The following is a 17,918-nucleotide window of genomic DNA, read 5'->3' as shown; positions in this document are numbered from 1 at the left end:
ACTGCATTCTTCAATTCTAGCTCTTGTATCAGACTGACCCACTAGTTAAACTACTATTGCTTTTATGACATAACCATGGAAACCAGTACCATTTAAATTCTCTTATTACATTTATTCTAGTTAACACTGCACATGCTTTAGGAATAGAAAAAAAATTCAAGTTTAGAATATTTTTTATCTGTGCTGATAACTGGTTACTAAAGCATTTCTTTGGGCACTCTTTGGGCTAATTTTTCAGGGTGCTTCCACAAATCAACTTGCAATATTTTCAAACAAATTTGTACAAATCACATCAAACGTTTGTATGCACAAAGTAATTTAATGATGGAAATTAATTTAGGTTGCGCAAGCAGATACTGTAAATTTGCTCTTTCAAAATACGGTTCTACTTACTCTTTTGTGCTTTTCATCTGTATATCTCCAAGATCAATTTACAAAGTCCAAATGAAAAGACAACCTCAGATTTACATAAGTGTATGTGTAACCATGCATGAAATTTAAGCGTGAAACAGAGATTGTGCTTATGCTTGACAACACTCATTTGCATATGCAACTCAAGCCTGGCCCTAGTAGTAAAGATGCTGCAGAGTATAAAGTCAAGTTATGTTTAAATCTGAAAAGAACAGGTAAGAACTCAGAAAGGAGTTAACTATTTTTAAGCAGAAGTTCCTGCAGAGAGAATTCATTTCCTGCCACACTGTGCATCCTGTAGCAAGGAAACGCCATCTTCTGGAACATGAAACGATCAAATCTTGTTCAAAAGTTGTTTGGCACTCAGGTGACCCACCCTCCTGAACTGAAATTGTCCCATAGCAGTTCTACATTTTAACTCCAGTTGATCTGTGCAAATGTACTGAGGAGTCAGTTTCTCCCTTTTAAATATTGATTTTTTACCATAAGAGCTTTTACGAGCTGGGCAAAGGAGGTTTATTCTTTCAGAACTACATTTTTGGGTAAACAACAGATTTATTACAAGAAGGCCAAAGACTAGTTTGCATTTCTTTAAGATAGGCATAGTTGGTTTACTAGAGGTCATTTAATTGTATTTCAAATTCTGATTTATGCCTGTAAATATTTGCCCCGCCAAATTGGAAGCTGGATTGTTGGCCCTCCAGTGGAGGCTAATAAGGATTCTTTAGAGTTTTCAGTTCAGGAACCTCTTTAAAGGAACATATGTTGATTTGGTTAGAACGGCATGATCTTTTCATGTTACTCAAGCTCTCAGAGCTGGTTATGATAAAATACATATTTCAACATAGTTTTCAAAGACCTAGCTCCCCATCCCCACAAGGAACATCATAGTTTGTGGGGGTTTTCTTACTTTTTATTTTGGCTGAATATTAATGCTAAGAACGAAAAACACAAAACCAATTAATCAGCTCTAAACTAAAAGATAGATAACGTTAACTAATGAAGTCTGAACTACTGTCAGATGAGTAGGAGGCTCCTTTAAACTGCACAGTCCCTGGAAATAATTCATGAAGGGCACATTTTCCCCTCCACACCAGTAAAATCTTCAGGCTTGATCTTCTTGTCATTGCTGAATGGATTTCCTCTCCCATCCCCCCAAGCAGCTACAGTTTCTTACTGACTGTGGGGCCTGTTTCCAATCCTCTGTCCATTCATGTATCCGGGCAGAGTTCCTCTGGGTGGCGTTCACTGGCTCCCTTGATGCCTTCGAGGAGCAGTGGGGGCTGTCCGGGGTTCTCTACTTGGTGTCCCCATCAGGTTCCCTTCTTTTGACCCTTGTTTAACCACACTCCTGTCCCTGTTTTTACATTAGTTGTCCCCCGTAATCATTTGGGTTTTAGGCCCTGTGGGTCCTCCCCTTAGGCTGGGGGGGGATCCTTTAGCAGTGGGCGGGCTTCGCCCACCCACTTCCCGGAACCCAATATGTACAGTTTCTTACTAACAGGCCAACGGCTTCCACAAGTTAAAGAGGCCTGCATTAAAACCAAGATTGCTTCAGTGTATTGAATCAATTCTATTTTGACTGCAGGTGTCCTGTTTTCGACCGGAACACCCAGTTGAAAAGGGATCCTGGCAGCTCTGGTCAGCACCACTGACCGGTCCATTGACTGTCTGGTTGGTGGTGCCATGCAGTGGGGCTGGCAGGCTCCCTGCTAGCCTCCATGCTGTGTGCCTCCCAGGAAGCAGCTGGCATGTCCCCCCTCGGGCTCCTATGAGTAGGGGCAGTTGGGGGCTCCGCACATTGCCCCCACCCCAATCACCGCCCTCACAGCTCCCATTGCCTGGGAGCTGTGGGGGCAGCGCTTGTGGAAAGAGCAGCCTGCAGAGCCGCCTGGCTGTGCCTCCACGTAGGGTCCAGAGGGGGCACATGCCAGCTGCTTCCGAGAGCTTCTTGATGTAAGTGCTGCTCAGAGCCTGCACCCCTGACCCCCTCCCTGGCCCCAACCCCGATCCCCCTCCTGCACCCCAAACCTCTCATCCCCAGCCCCACCCCAGAGCCTGCACCTCCAGCCAGAGTCCTCACCTTCTCCCACATGCCCCAACCCCCTGCCCCAGCCCGGATTCCCCTCCCACCCTCCAAACCCCTCAGTCCCAGCCCAGACTACCCTCCTGTACCCCAAACCCTCAGCCCCAGCCCCATCCCAATGTCTGCACACCCTTCTGCACTCCAACCCCCTACCCCAGCCCAGAGCCCCCTCCTACACCCTGAACCCCTCATTACTGGCCCCACCTCAGAACCCATACCTCCTCCCACATCCCACCCATGCGTCAGCCCAGAGCCCCCTCCCATACTCTGAACCCCTCAGCTCCACCCCCCAGCCCAGAGCCCCGTCCTGCACCCCAATTCCCTCATCCCATCCCAGAGCTTACACCCGCAGCCAGAGCTCTTACCCCCTCTCACATCCCAACCCACTGCCTTGGCCTGGAGCCCCCTCCCACACTCTGAACTCCTCATTTCTGGCCCCACCCTGCAGCCCGCCCCCCAGTTGGAGCCTCACCCCCACCCCTGCACCCCAACCGCCTGAAGCCAGACTGGTGAAAATTAGTGAGGGTGGGGAGAACGAGCAACAGGGGGTGGGGGTGGAGTGAGCGGGGCTGGGGCCTCATAGAAGGGGTGGGCAAGGGTGTTCGGTTTTGTGCAAGTAGAAAGTTGGCAACCCTAGTAGTATCTAGAGGCCAAGGACCCATATAAAAGCAAATAGACAGTGACTCTGGCTTACTATTTCAGTGCAAGATTATAGTTATAGTTAGCAGGAGGCGCAGGTTGTGGAATTACAAGTAAATAATGAAATGACACTGGTTGGTATGAAATACCATAGTTATAGCAAACCAGCTGCTTAACCAGTGCTGAATGTTTTGTAGGCATCATTGCAGAGAAGAATTTTAAGGAGTTATTGGAGTAAAAGGAGGTGGCTTTAATATTATTTAAGAAATCTAGGATCTATCAAGTCTGTCCTTTCCCTCAAGAACCAGGTTCAGTGTCAAGGTGTCTTTCCTGCAAGACACGCTGTGTACAACATTGGGTCCTAGAACCATAAACAACTCTTGGGAGTTCAGGTGAACAGACTCAGAACTGATTTTCTCTCATTCCTAAACAAAAATAGATATTTTGGGCTTCTTAATACAAGTGACTATAACGATGCTAATAATAATTACTCTAATTATTTTCCTATCCACAATACATTAAGAGCTTGAAGTCCAGAGTGGAAACAGAATGGAAGTTCTTGAGCCAAGTCTTCCTTGGGGTAACTATGCCTAGACCTTTACTTGATAGCTCACTACTATCCAAAGGCTTCAGTATTAGACTCTTTTTAAAGCAGGAATCGTGGCTGAGAAGGCTCAGGGAAAGCAATGGGAGGAAAGAGGGAGCAACAGAAGTTAAGGAAAAAATTCCACCTTTCCTAAGGTCAATGAGCCTCTTCCCAACACCTCAACAGTGAAAAGCTTCCTTTTTTTCTAACTAGATTACAACAGCAAGATTTTCCATGGCTGCATATTGGCAATGAGATTGAAGTAGGTTCACTATAAAAATGTTATTTCCTACAAAAATTTTCAATCCTGTCTTGCCATGACAGTCTAGAGTCCAGACACCACGTGGAACTGAGCAATTAACTGATCATAGAACAAGCCTCAGTACAATAAAACAAAGGTTATACACAGCACTGAATATCTCAAAATACTTTAATACCATACAAATGTTGACAACCTTTTGGTGTACAAGTTCAACAGCTGTGCAATGCCACTATATAGTTTAAAAGAACACCAGTCCATTTATTACAAGGATATGAAGTGAAATTGTACGGCTAAACTGAAAAAATTGATCTACCATGAAATAATAATACTTGGATGGAAAAATATCAGTTGTATTTTAGTGGCATATTTTGCCTCTTCATTTCTGTAATAGAACTTTTCATTTGACAATGGAGGGAAATACATCTATAGCTCCCTTTAAGAAACTGCTTATTTTTAAAGTTTAATTATCTATCACCACACTCTCAAAAATGAGAAATACTTTATATGTGCCTTGTGTAATAATGCTACAATATGTTTTTGTTTGAAATAGCAGCCACCAAGCCATCTAAGGGAACAAGTTAGCTATTAATCCTTATTCCCAGATTTGTGCTGCACTGTGCTTTAAGATACACAGTGAAGTTAATCAAACTTCTCCAGAGATGTTCCATCTAAGGAATTGTAGCAAAGAACTGGAGCAGTCAATAATAAATATGATAAAAGACACAAAATTGCTTTGACATATAAATGCCTTTTCTATCTCTCTGGTCTAGATACTCAACTTCTGAAGAAAATTTAGATTCTATAACGAATGATTCCCCTCTGATTATTGGTCTAACCCAAATATATTCTGAACGATTCTCACATGACTTGTACCATTGATATCATAATTGAGTACATATTATACACCTTCTAATCATTCTGCACCTTCTTTCATTCTAAAATTTCATAAATTAGAAACTAAAGCTATAAAGGCACTCCAATCGGGGACAAAATTCAACTGCTGTTAAATAATACAGAGCAACAGTACAGAACAGCTAAGCATAGTCATACTGTAATAAGGTTAACATGCTACAGAAGTTCAAGTAGAAAGAATGCAGTTATCTTTCACACTCACTCTTTGCTCTCAGGCTCACCCCTCCGAGGAGTCTGGCACCCTGCTCCTGTCAGTATCCCAGTTCTAGTTAGTTTGGCTTATTTCTTGGAACAGTGACCCCAGGGCTGCCTCCCTGAGCACCAAGCCCATTGATACAGTCCATTATGGCTTTCCTTCTCCTAGCACAACCTCTCCCAAACACTTTCTTCCTGTGCGTAGCCCCTAGCAGACCTTTTTAGACCCAGGTGTGTCCCATCCTCTTAATTGGCTGGACTGGGCTCACCAGCTCTGACACAGGGACCATGGGCCCAGTTCTATTTACCAGGACTAGCTACCCTGTCACATTCCAATATAATCAGTGTTCCAAGATCACTTCCTACAGCTGCTATTTATCCCACTGCACGGCCTTTGCCTTTTAGCAATTGTACAACTGTCATGCTTTCTAATCCAGTCAGGCACCTGAGAGGACCTTCCCTGTGAGTACACTGCAGCCTCTGTACTTCAAGAACCCAGAGTGAGACCAGAGATATAAGATTTAAATCACAACCCTATTAGTTACATGACTCTTGCAGACTGAGCATGCAGACCCTGAGTGCCTGCATCATGTTGGAAACCCCCCTGATGCTGTGACTCCCTCTGGTGACTACACAACTCATTTTAAATAAACCAACATACTACAATATGTCAAAAAGATCCCTGTTTCTATACCCCATGCTGGTGGTTTGTTAACTTTTATTACTAGCCACTATCGTGGAAAGGATATGTTAGAAGTCATGAGTTTTACATTTCACTTAAAGACAGTCAGATTCATTGTTAGTCTCGTTTTAGAGAGGCTACTTTCACAGGCACGGTCCTGACATCAGTACAGCTCCATCTCCTGCACTCACAAGTTTTGTTCTTGTTGCACTGATCCATGCGTACAAACTGTCAGTCATGTACCCAAAACTGTGCAGAGAAGGTGCATGCACCGCAGGGATGCTAGGACTAGGTGGTGTCTCCTCTCCCCTTTCCCAGCTGCAGAGGGTGCAACTCTGTAGAGAGAAGCCAGGTGGAGATTCGGGGGGGGGAGGGGCAGAAGCAACCACAGCACGGAATGTTGGGTGGGGGTGGGACAAAGGGAATGGCTCTCAGACACACCCACCCCTCCTCCCAGCACCATCTGGACCCAGAATTGTAGAAGGAAGGATACACACACACACTTTGGGAGCACTAGGACCCAAGTGGCGTCCCCTCCTCCCCCACTATGTAGCCTTGGGAGAAAGCAGCAGAGGATCCAGCCAGAGACTCCAGCAGCTAGGGGCAGAAGCAGCCACCTCTGGTCCTTTGGAGAACTTTCTAGTTTTTACTGGACTGTCTCTGCCCTGTGCTGACTGGCTGTTTGCTCCAGCCCTCCCCTCCCCCTTCCTCTGTCTCTTCACCTCAATCACCTCAGCATCATTCCTCTTACCGTCTTCACTGCTTTCCTGGCCCCCGTAACCTCACCCCATCGACATCCCTCTCCCTTCATCCCTCTAACTAAACCTACCAAAACCATACAAAAAAAAAGGTGGGAATCCAACATGACCTTTGCTGCCATCCCCTTGTTCACTCCACTTGTGTGTTCTACTCCTTCCCCCCACCCCACATCTGTCTTGTCTACTGAGCTTTTAAGCTCTGTTGCTCATGTAACAGCTGCTGCACGCTGAACCAACTGGAGCTCCTCACAAGCAGGATTCTACTGTGATTTGGTGGAGGTGGCATTGTGGGTTTTCCTATTTATTGTACCTCATTGAGGCAGGATGGTGCAGTGGTTGCCAGCATAAGACTCAAAGGGACATGGATACAATTCTCTGCTGTGCTACAGGTTTCCTGGGTGACCTTGGGCAATTCTCTTAAATCTCTCATTTCCCCACTGGTAACATGGAAATAGTACTTCCCTGCCTCACAGGAATGCTGTGAGGATAAATATATTAAAGATTGTGAGGCATTCAGTTGCTATGGTGATGGAGGCCATACAAGTACCTTAGATATAGAAACATAAGTAAAAATATGCCTTTCCGAATTGTACAGGGTGCCATCTCAATACAGGATTTCAAAAGTCATTTCAGCTCACACACTACCACCCACCAAAGGTTGTGCAAACCAGCTGCTGACAACTACGCTCACACAATCCTATGGTTCTCAATCATGTTTTCACTGTCCCTTGGGCAATCGTAATCAGTGTAGTTGCACGGGTGCAGTGGGGAGCAGTATATGAAGATATCATAGTGGGTCCTGCAGATTGGATTTACTTAGCAATTCAGCTGATGATGCACAAACCAAATTAACGTATAGTTGTCTCCAAGAACTGACTGAGGTTTGCAGCAACTGCAATAGTCAGGGATATCAGCTGATGTGACTGACTGCTCACCAGGATCAGATCTGCTGAGTAAGAAAGGGGAGATTTTATGTTGTCACTTTTCAAAGGAGCACACAGTTGGCATTTTCATTTGAATTTACAGTAACCACCCCTGGAGATTACACAGTCATGACTCACTGTGCTCGTGTCCAAGTTTAGCGCGATGGGGGTGCAGTTTCCTAGCTTTTTTGGTATCCCCCCCCCAAGTCCAGAATAACTCCAAGGCTGAAGACCACATTGACTCAAGGCAGATGCACTCACTGGAAGAAAGTGATATGGCAATAAAGCACTTCCCTTCCTACTATTATCTTCATCTCCTTCTGGATTTATACCCTCAGCCAGCTACTCTTCACCTAGGTGCTGATATCTCTCAAGCACTGCGTCCTGTTGGGATGCTGGAATTGGGTGGTCAGAAGCCCGCCCACTGCTAAAGGACCTCCCCCAGCCTAAGGGGAGGATCCACAAAGTCCGGGATCTCAATTAATTATGGGGGACAACTAAAGATACAACAGGGACAGGAGTGAGGTGTCAGGGCTAAACAAAGGGAACCTGACGGGGACACCAAGCAGAGAACCCCAGACAGTGCCCACTGCTCCTCGAAAGTGTCAAGGGAGCCAGTGGACGCCACCCAGAGGAACTCCGCCTGGATGCGTGAGTGGATGGAGGATCAGAAATAAGACCAGACACTCTGTGGAGGCATACAGCACCCAGAGAAAACCCACAAACTGGGTTCCAAAGCCGAATGCCCGCAGAGTGCCCAAGAGATACCTATGGTCCTCCCGGTCGAACGTCTTCTCCTGATCCAGGGACAGAAGGGCGAACAACAGACCATCCATACACCTGATCTCCAAGAGATCCCAGACCAAGTACAGATTATCAAAGATGGTACAGCCCGGGACCATGTAGGTCTCATAGGGGTAGACCACATCTGCCAGCACAGACCCCAGCCACAGCGAGATGGCCTTCACTATGACTTTGTAGTCTGTACTGAGGAGCAAGATGGGACGCCAATTCTGAAGGTCTCGGGGGTTCCCCTTCTTTGGAAGCAAGGCAAGCATGGCTCACCTGCACGACAGGGGGAGGACCCTGCACTCCAAGGACTCGGCCCAGACAGTGACTGTGTCCGGGCCGAGGATGTCCCAGAACACGTGGTAGAACTCCACGGTCAGCTGGTCCATGCCTGGGGATTTATTCATGGGCATGTGGCGGAGGGCTTCCAAGAGCTCGGCCACAGTGAGAGGCAGCTCTAGCCGGTCTCGATTGCCTGCGCTGACCATTGGGAGTCCGTCCCAGAGCACTCTGCAAGCATCAGGATCGGTTGGATCCAGGGAGAAAAGGCTCATGTAGAAGGCCCTGGCCATCCCGTGCATCTCCTCTGGATCCGTGAGAGGGGTGCCTTCCTCTGCCAGAAGGCAGGTGACATGCTTCTTAGCCCCCCTCTTTTTCTCCAGGACATAGAAGAAGCGGGAGCCATGGTCCATCTCCCGAAAGAGGTGGATGCGGGATCAAACAAAGACACCACGAACCTCACATCCTCCAACAAGCTGTTATTAAAGTGCCAATAGGCCAGTCCTGGTCTCTCCGTGCTGAGAGAAACCATCACGGACGCCAGATGGTGATCTGAGAATGGGGCCAGCCAGATGATGGAGGAGTGTGCCCGTGAAAGGTGACAGTGTGATATGTAAATGCGGTCCAACCGGGAGTGATGCGACTGAGGGCCTCCACCTGGACAAAGGTGAATGTCGACATGTCGTCCGGATGGTGGTCGCGCCAGACGTCCACCAGGGAGTGATGGTTGACAATCTCCCGGATGACGTCCACGGCGGCCGGACACTGCTCGGTCCCCGAGCAGTCCCACTCCTCAAGGGTGGTGGTAAAATCCCCGCCCAGGACCAGGCACTCGTGAGGATCCAAGGAGCTGAGGAAGGCGGATGCCTGGTGAAAAAAGTGCAGCCATTCCGGGCCTGATTTCGGGGCATAAATGTTAACAAGATTGACCACCAGCCCCTCTCTCAAGCACTGTGTGACGGGGTGTTCCACTCACCGCTAAGGTGGTACCTTCTCCCAATCATTCTGGGGAATAGCTCATAAGGTCAACCCCCCCTTCCCAGGGTTGCACTTCTAGCCAACTGCCACCAAAGAAAGAAAAAGGGGGGGGGGGGGGAGAGGAACAGTCTGCCACATTTTCTTTGCTGTCCTAGTCTTATCTAACACTTCACACAAATAGGACAAACCTATGTCTGAAAAGTATGTCACTAGCTACCTACAATCAGTGATTAATTTGTAATGAAAGAGCTGCTGGGGCTCAAGCAATTATTTTACTTTTATAACTGACATGACAAGCCCAGAGGTGCCAGGGCTATGAACTGCTACGCCTAGAGATACCAGGGCTAAGCCCTGGCAAAAGTTAAGCACTGCGTGCAATAAAATCACAGCCACCTCACAGGTTCAGAACAACAGCACACACCAACGTATCTGGAATGTGCTGAGTAAAGAAACAGAACAAAACATGAAACCCTCTACTCCTCTCTTTACCAAGAACCTCACTCTGGGTTGCACATTACTTAAACCTTGCTGGATGACACCACAACCTTCTTTTCTCAAGGCTGACCGCAACATTACCATGCCAGAATGGACAAAACCAGATACGTAGTTTCCATTCTATTCCCTTCCAGCCTCAGAGAGGTTCTGCAGGATCAATGGAAAGTCATTTGAGTAAATCCCCTCAATAAGAGTTCAAAGGCAAAGCCAGTATGGGCATCACCCTTATCTATAGGCCTCCAGACAGAAAGGTTTCAAAGATAAATGGAATGGGATGCAGTCACCCTGGGAAACTTCATAGTTTATACCAGGAGTCGGCAACATTCGGCACTTGGCTCGCCAGGGTAAGCACCCTAGCAGGCCAGGCCAGTTTATTTACCCGCTGACGCGGCAGGTTCGGCCAATCGCGGCCCCCCACTCATGGCGGTTCGCCGTCTCGGGCCAATGGGGGCGGTGGGAAGCGGCGCGGGCCGAGGGATGTGCTGGCCGCGGCTTCTCGCCGCCCCCATTGGCCCAGGAAGGAGAACCGCGGCCAGTGGGGGCCACGATCAGCTTACCCGGGCGAGCCGCGTGCCGAACGTTGCCGACCCCTGGTTTATACTAACACCGCTTTTGTCTCAATGGCCTCAAATCTCTTATCTACTCTTTCCACCTCAGGACACACAGTGTCTGGTCATATCTTGGACCTTACCTCCAGAATGGATGTCTGGTTAGAGAACGTGACAATTACCTCCCCATCTCTCAATTCCTAATCAGTCCATCTTTTACAGGTGTAAGTCAGAATCCACCCTGTCTCCCTGTAAATTCCTCCTTCAAAAGGCCAAACCCATTTCAATTCTAAAACATCCTTAGAGTACCTTAACAAGAAGCTAAAAATGAAACACTGCCCCTCACTGACTCATCTCTGCTACTTACTTAGTCTCATTTGAAAGACACTGCCACCTTGGTTTCTAGGAGTCTCGCATCTCTTTGGTTTAACAGTATGTGACAGATCAAGGAGGAGGGAAGGGGAAGAAAGCAGGTTAGCAGCAGGGGTGAACCATGTGAGCTCAGGCAAGTTGTGAGCTAAAACAGATGGAAGGAAAGAATTCTTAAAAGCCTCCATAAACCTTAGCTATGGAGGAGAGTAAGAGGTGCTGCTACTTTCACTATACCCACCATAAAGCCTAGTTTAGCAGAACTTCTATGGGTCTTCAGTTGTCCATTAACCAGGAAAGCCTTTACTGAAACCCACTACCCAGTAGCATCTTTAGAGGGAAGTAAGTTCTTCCTGCTTCACATAGATGATAGACATCTTATCCAAAAACAAGGGGCATGCTTTTGAGTGCTTATACTGCTGGTATTTAGTATTCTTGGGACATCTTATACGAATGCTGATCGTGTCTTTCCCTGTCCAGTTTGTGAAATAAGATATAATCCAAATACCCAGTTTTATGATAGCAAGCTATTTTCCATCCATATTATAAAAAAATCTTTCATTGATAAAGCATTTTAATGAAAAAGCATACTATATACTCAGAACACAAAGTGGCAGGGCTCACTAGACTGGGAGAGCACCTGGATTACATTCCCAGATCTCCCATTCACCTGTTGTGTTAAGACTAGTCACTTTATTTCTGTGCCTCAGTTTTCCCATCTGGAAAACTAGCTTATTCATACTTGCCATGCTTTGTAGGGTATTCTGAGATGTACAGATGAGAAGCCTAAGACCAACTCATTATCATGGCAGTGCAATGGTCACTTATTAAGATGGTAACCACAATATAGTTAATGCTATTGCATGACATTTCAGTATTTCAATATTCTCCCCAATTACTGAATAAGCTAATCGGCAAATATTACACTACCTCCCCTTAGTCATACCAAATATACACACACCATGTTTCAAAGCAGATGTTTTCATCTCTTTAAGGTTGGACATAATACTGCTCTATAGCATTCTGCTAGTTGATTGCCTGGTAGGTTACATTGGATTAAAACCAGGGCCATAAAGCTTGATGAAATATTTCTATAACAATGGGTTTAATGCAATTTGACCCACAGAAAATCATGCATAGCCAATGCTGCATAGTGTTTATGCAATGTTCTATTATGCTATTCCTGATAAGATTATTTATGCCTCTGGGTGCACAAATAAACAAATCAAGTCTTTGCAAATTATCATTAGGGAAAAGTTGCAAATACAGCAGCTGTTTCACCACTCTATAAAGCACTTGTCTGCCTTATTTAAACAACTATATGTACAGTACACTTATCCTCTGCTCCCAAATGCCAGTGAAGTACCTTCACATACTTTAAATAAGCAGGTAGTGGTCTGTGCCATTCTCACCTTCCCGTACCTCATTCTCAATTTGTCTTAGTCAAACTGCAACAATATGTTTCTTTGAACTAATCTGGGATGTAGTTCAAATGATAACTGGCTCACTGTATCCTTAATTTGCAGCAGGAAATGAATTGGAGATAAACTTTCAAGTATGAAATAGCTACATCTTGTCGAAAAATTCTTCCATTATCTTCACCCTGTTTTACTGAAGTTGTGTGTTACTGCCCTGATGTGCACTATATGTAGAAGTAATCAACTAATTTTCTCTCAGCTGTACTGTGTTCCCCCCACTCATCCTTCACCACCCCACTCTCAAGATTGCAGTTTACTCATTTGGTCCCTATAGAAGGCCAAGTTGTGGAATACCTTGCATGCAATGCAAATAATCCCATTGACTTTAATTAGGTGACTCATGAGTATTGCAAACATGATTAGCAGTATAAGCAGCCATAACTCCATCATTCACCTCTCTAATGTGCTTCTTCAATTCCAAGCCCTGTCATGAGCCCAGATAACAGGTTTAAGGAGGAGCCAACAACTTTATCTCAAAAAAGGTGATACTTAACAGGTGTTAAGTTTCATTTTAGGCAATAAAGGATTTTCTGTCATTTTCAGAGACAACCCTAGTTATTTGGGTTGATACAAGACAGAACTAAAGGAAAGCTACCACCCTATTATTGTATCACCTGTAATTTAATTGCGTAGACATTCATTTTGTCAAATTGACACTTAAGATTTTATTCTTGTACTAAAAGTAGAAAAAATTCAACTGAATAATTTCAACAACAACTAATTACATACTTTTTAGCCTTATCAAAGTACTTTTCTTTAAAATGTCACTTGACTTGGTTATTTTCTAAAGGAAACTTCAGCTAATGCGTTTAAGATGCTAAAACAATATAAAGTGTTCATGATGGTAAGTTGCTAGGGATTCTAATTCATTATGCAAAAAGTTACACGGCTAAATATTCAGACCACAAACCCGAGCAACCGTCTTGGAGCAACTGTAGACTGACTAACATTAGAAACCCTTCCTACTGATAATACTGAAAAAAAATTGATTTTGTGTGCAGTTATATTTGTGGATAAATCAGTTCAGTAAAGATACAGCTTTTATACAGACTAATATATTAATTGAACCAGAAACCTTTGCTGAAGAAAGCATTGTTTATTTTATGTACTAAAAAGGATATGTTATTTCAGATAATGAACAGTGCTTGTGGCATTCAAATCGCTGCTATGGTACAGCTAGCAAATATTATAAAGATTCTTGCAGTCACATGCGACACTTAAAACCATAATGCGTGTTCAGTGACCACATGAATGGAAGCTGAAGCCAGACAAATTCAAATTAGAAACAAGGCACACATTTTTAACTGTGAATGTCATTAACCTTTGAAATAAGCCACTAAGGTAAGGAGTGGATTCTCCATCTCTTGATTTCTTTAGATCAAGACTGGGTGCCTTTCTGAAAGATATGCTTCAGTCAAACACAAGTTGTTGGCATCAATGTAAGGGTACGTGGGTGAAATGCAATGGCCACAGACAGTTAAACTAGATGATCTAGTAGTCTTTTCCATCCTTATAAGAATCTATTAATTATTAGCCTTTATTTACTCTGACTAGCATTACACAGAAAAAAATGAGCACGCCCAGAATCAGAGTGTTGTCTACAAAAAAGCTTAACACAGACTGAGCACTTAAATTGTTTTCTCATACGTAAGTGATTTAAATTCTATGTTCTAGCTCACCCAAGCAGTACACTCTGATTACCAACATATGGACATTAAGACACAATATCCTACACAAATCCAGCTGTTACAGGGCAGATGATCAGCTTGCCAGAACACAGAAGTTCAAAATTAAAGTTACATGTTTCTGCTTTCTGTCCCCACCCCCTCACGACCGAAACAGAAAATCAAGTATCTTAGCCCTTTGGTTTTGCAATGGAAATTACCACCAGTACAGAATACTTAGATTTCACAATTTTACCACTTCTGTGCATGGAAATTAAACAAGGAGAAATTATTTTGCTTTTATTATTTCCTCCAGGAAAGTAATCATTTTACTCCATGTAACTATCAGCCCCTATGATGTGTACTGCGAAGTACTCTGTTCTCTCCTGGGTTTGTCTTTTTTTTAATTTAAAAAAATCCTTATGGTGCTGCATATATAAGTACACATCAATGTGTATTTTAACAGTGACTTAAGGTTCCTTGCTATCAATAGCGGTCTGCCCAAGGGAGCGAGAGAAATATTTTGTTACTAATTAGTGGAAGGTGCTCAAGGGACAAATTTTGAGTGCTTCTGTTCCAACTTTGATTATTGTGGTTTTCTTCAGTTTAATTTAGCACTTACAAAATTCCTATTACCTCCAGGAAGAACGCCAGTCTCTATTTAATCAGAGAAACCAGAGATGGAAGAGGTCATCCCTCCAGCCAACAGAAGAACTTCATTCTTATTTATTAGCCCCTTTTCTAGTACCACTCTCAGTTCACCTCCTTCCCCAATAAACACATGCATTACTTTTCCTGACATGGAAGTCCGTTTTCCCATTTCAACTCCCTGTCGTTCCTCAAGCAGCACCCTAAATAGTTCCTTGTCTTACTGCATGCTGACACCCTGAAAACCCTGGCTGTAGTCACTTTGAAGATGTAGCATTTCCCTACCATTTCTAGAGTGGCAGCCTGATTCTCCCAGCAGTGGCAAAGAGTGAGGTGAAAAAATCTCAAGTAGGCAACACAAAGTTTTCCCTGCAAGCTCCCCTTTGGGTTTGTGTTAACACAGAATTTCTGTTTTTTTCACAAGGCACTGCAGGAACATGGTAGGGAAGGGAGTTCATTGCACTGCAGCAAATACCTGCCCACATCCTGCTTGAAAACTGAGAGCGGGCAAAACCCAAATGGCAGTCTGCTATGTTACATACCCACGCCGCTCCTCTCCTTCTCAGTCTTGTGCCAGGGCGCCATTGCATGTGTGTCCTCCAGGTCCCAGAGGATGCCAGCCCCCAGCAAAGCCACTGAATGTGAGCAGCGTACTGCAGCAGTGGTGCGAGTGAGGCTCTTGGAAGTCAAATCTGTTACCCAGCTCTAGTCACTGATGGCCTGGGAGGAAACTGGGGCTGACTAACGCGGCTGCTACTGCTCTGTGCACTTTGCTGCTGTTCACAGAGGATCCTGCTTCCTTCCTCTTTTCTAACTCTCTCCCAACTGAGTCAGTCATTACCAAAAAGTCACGCCTATTGTGGGGGAGGGGTGATCTGAAGTGGGTGTCTTAGCAACAGAAAAATGACAGTAATATGTGAACAGACAAGATGGAAAGGGAGTCACGCCAAACACAGCCTTCTACCACACATCTTTCAGCTCTGGACCTGGTCCCATTTACAGTAGAAGGCTACTGTGCTGTATGACCTGATTATAATATTGCAGCTCTCAACACTGAACATTTGAATCTTGTAGTTCAAGTCTCAGTTCCCATACTGTGCTACAGCCTTGGATTTTTCCAACTGGCCCCACAAGATGTGACTTAACTATATGGGAACTGCCATGTTTTAGCCCTGTCCTGCAGAGTAGTTTCACAGCATAGACATAGCAAGGGCAAAAATGTGGCTGCAACCAAGGATGGATGAGGTTTGAAGTCTTTCATGTAAGATTTAGAGCAGTAAGTAGTAAACAGTAATGCTAGTTGCTTAGGTCCTCTAGTTCAAAATAGTGAAGCACTTTAATATTCCTTTGTAATGTCACAAAACCACAGCTCAAGAAAACCATGGATTTTTCCCACTTACAGACTGACCACACAGTCCATGCTCAAAACTCCCATTGACTTGACTTTAAGTTTTGGACGTGCAAACATCATATAATCTAGATGTTCAAAGTTGGGTTGGAGAGCAAGATACAAGATGCCATGAAGCCTCACCTTCACTTCTCTCTCTTGGGTTGTCTTACAAGGACAGAGGCTTAAGAGAATATTTTAGATGAAGTTATGTTCCCAAGCTTTTTCAGTGGGGATAAATTCACTTTACAAGATTTCTTTGCACCCACTTTTTACCTTTAAACATTTCTGAAAAATTCAGTAGCTCTAATGCTGGTATCACATTCTGCATTGACAATCCTGGCGATTTCAATCTTCATTTCATCCACAGACCACATACGCAAGCACAGACACTGCCAATCCAAGCTTCAGTTTACTGAAGACAGTGTGGAGCAACAACAAATCTTTAGTACTAGCTTGTGAACATCAGTCCTGTCTGCAAACTTGAGTGTTTCAGTTCTGTTTGTTTTGTTGTTAATTCAAGCGCTATATGGTGTAGGCTTATGAAAAAAGGTATTTTCAGAAGGGTGATGGAAGTTCCCAAGTGACCACTTATTTTAAGTCAACTTGAAAAAGGCACTTTATATTTTAGCAGTAAAGATAACATTTGATATACAGAAATGGGAATTTACACTAAAGGGGATTCTGGGCCACTGAAATTCTCCCCTCACGCAACCACCAGTCTGTTATTCCCACCTCTATAATGAAATCTTTAGCCCTTCTTTGTATGTAGGCATTTATAGTGTGCAACTCATCATCCCCAATTTAGACTAATGGAGCAAATTAATCCATTAGCTAACGTACATTAGCTTGAATTTACACCAGTGATAAAAAATTTTCTTGATGTGTCTCACTGAATTTGTTGTATTCAGCCATCCCCTATCTCTATTTTATTGGACCTGAATGCCCAGGCATTCTTAATTTGGCTGTTTACATTGGTCCTCCCAGATAGGCTTTCTAGAGTGTGACAGGAGACTCTGGAGAGGATTGGTTTTCTTAGGCACTAAGGATATGTCTACACTACGAAATTAGGTCAATTTTATAGAAGTCCAGTTTTAGAAATCGATTTTATACAGTCGATTGCGTAAGTCCACACTAAGCAAATTAAGTCAGAGGAGTGCATCCTCACTTGTGGCTAGCTTCGACTTACGGAGTGGTGCACTGTGGGTAGCTAACCCACAGTTCCCGCAGTCTCTGCCACCCATTGGAATTCTGGGTTGAGCTCCCAATACCTCATGGGGCAAAAACATTGTCGCGGGTGGTTTTGGGTACATGTCGTCAGTCACCCATCCCTCCGTGAAAGCAACGGCAGACAATTGTTTCACGCCTTTTTGTTGAGCAGACACCATACCAGGGCAAGCGTTCAGCCGGCTCAGCTCAGCTCACTGACACCACCGCTGTTGTGTCCTGGGTGCTGCTGTCAGCAGACGGTGCAGTAGGACTGCTAACCGTCGTCATATACTGCTTCCACTGCAACTCTGCTCCTCTGCTATTGTCTCAATAGCGAATTTCTCCATGTTGTCCGTCATGTGCTCCCGGGTATGTGTGTTCTTCCTCGGGAAATGTATGCAGTGCTAACCGTCGTCCTCAACTGCTTCCACTGCAACTCTGCTCTCCTGGTGCCATGAATCCACCTCGCAGATCCTCTCGTCGTTCTGCATAAATATCTATTCTCGTGGCATCCGTCGTCATCCAATTCCACTGCAACTCTGCTTTCCTGCTCTCCTTCAGACGCCACACCATGGCAAGCAAGGAGCCCGCTCAGCTCACCGCTGCTGTTGTGAGCACTG

The 17,918-nt window shown here is 44.7% G+C and overlaps 1 protein-coding gene across 1 annotated transcript in view; it reads right to left on the bottom strand.

Moving 5' to 3' along the window:
• DOCK2 (dedicator of cytokinesis 2) overlaps positions 1-15,393 on the bottom strand; it is a 500,577-nt gene extending 485,184 nt beyond the window's left edge. Inside the window, exon 1 of the mRNA XM_054038081.1 lies at positions 15,245-15,393. Coding sequence (XP_053894056.1) covers positions 15,245-15,287 — 43 coding nt within the window. The 5' untranslated portion in view covers positions 15,288-15,393. The remainder of the gene's footprint in view (positions 1-15,244) is intronic.
• Positions 15,394-17,918: the final 2,525 nt, after the last annotated feature.

This window comes from Malaclemys terrapin, chromosome 8 (assembly GCF_027887155.1).
Source record: "Malaclemys terrapin pileata isolate rMalTer1 chromosome 8, rMalTer1.hap1, whole genome shotgun sequence".
NCBI classification, from domain to species: Eukaryota; Metazoa; Chordata; order Testudines; family Emydidae; genus Malaclemys; species Malaclemys terrapin.
This window is presented reverse-complemented; position numbering and strand designations above follow the sequence as displayed.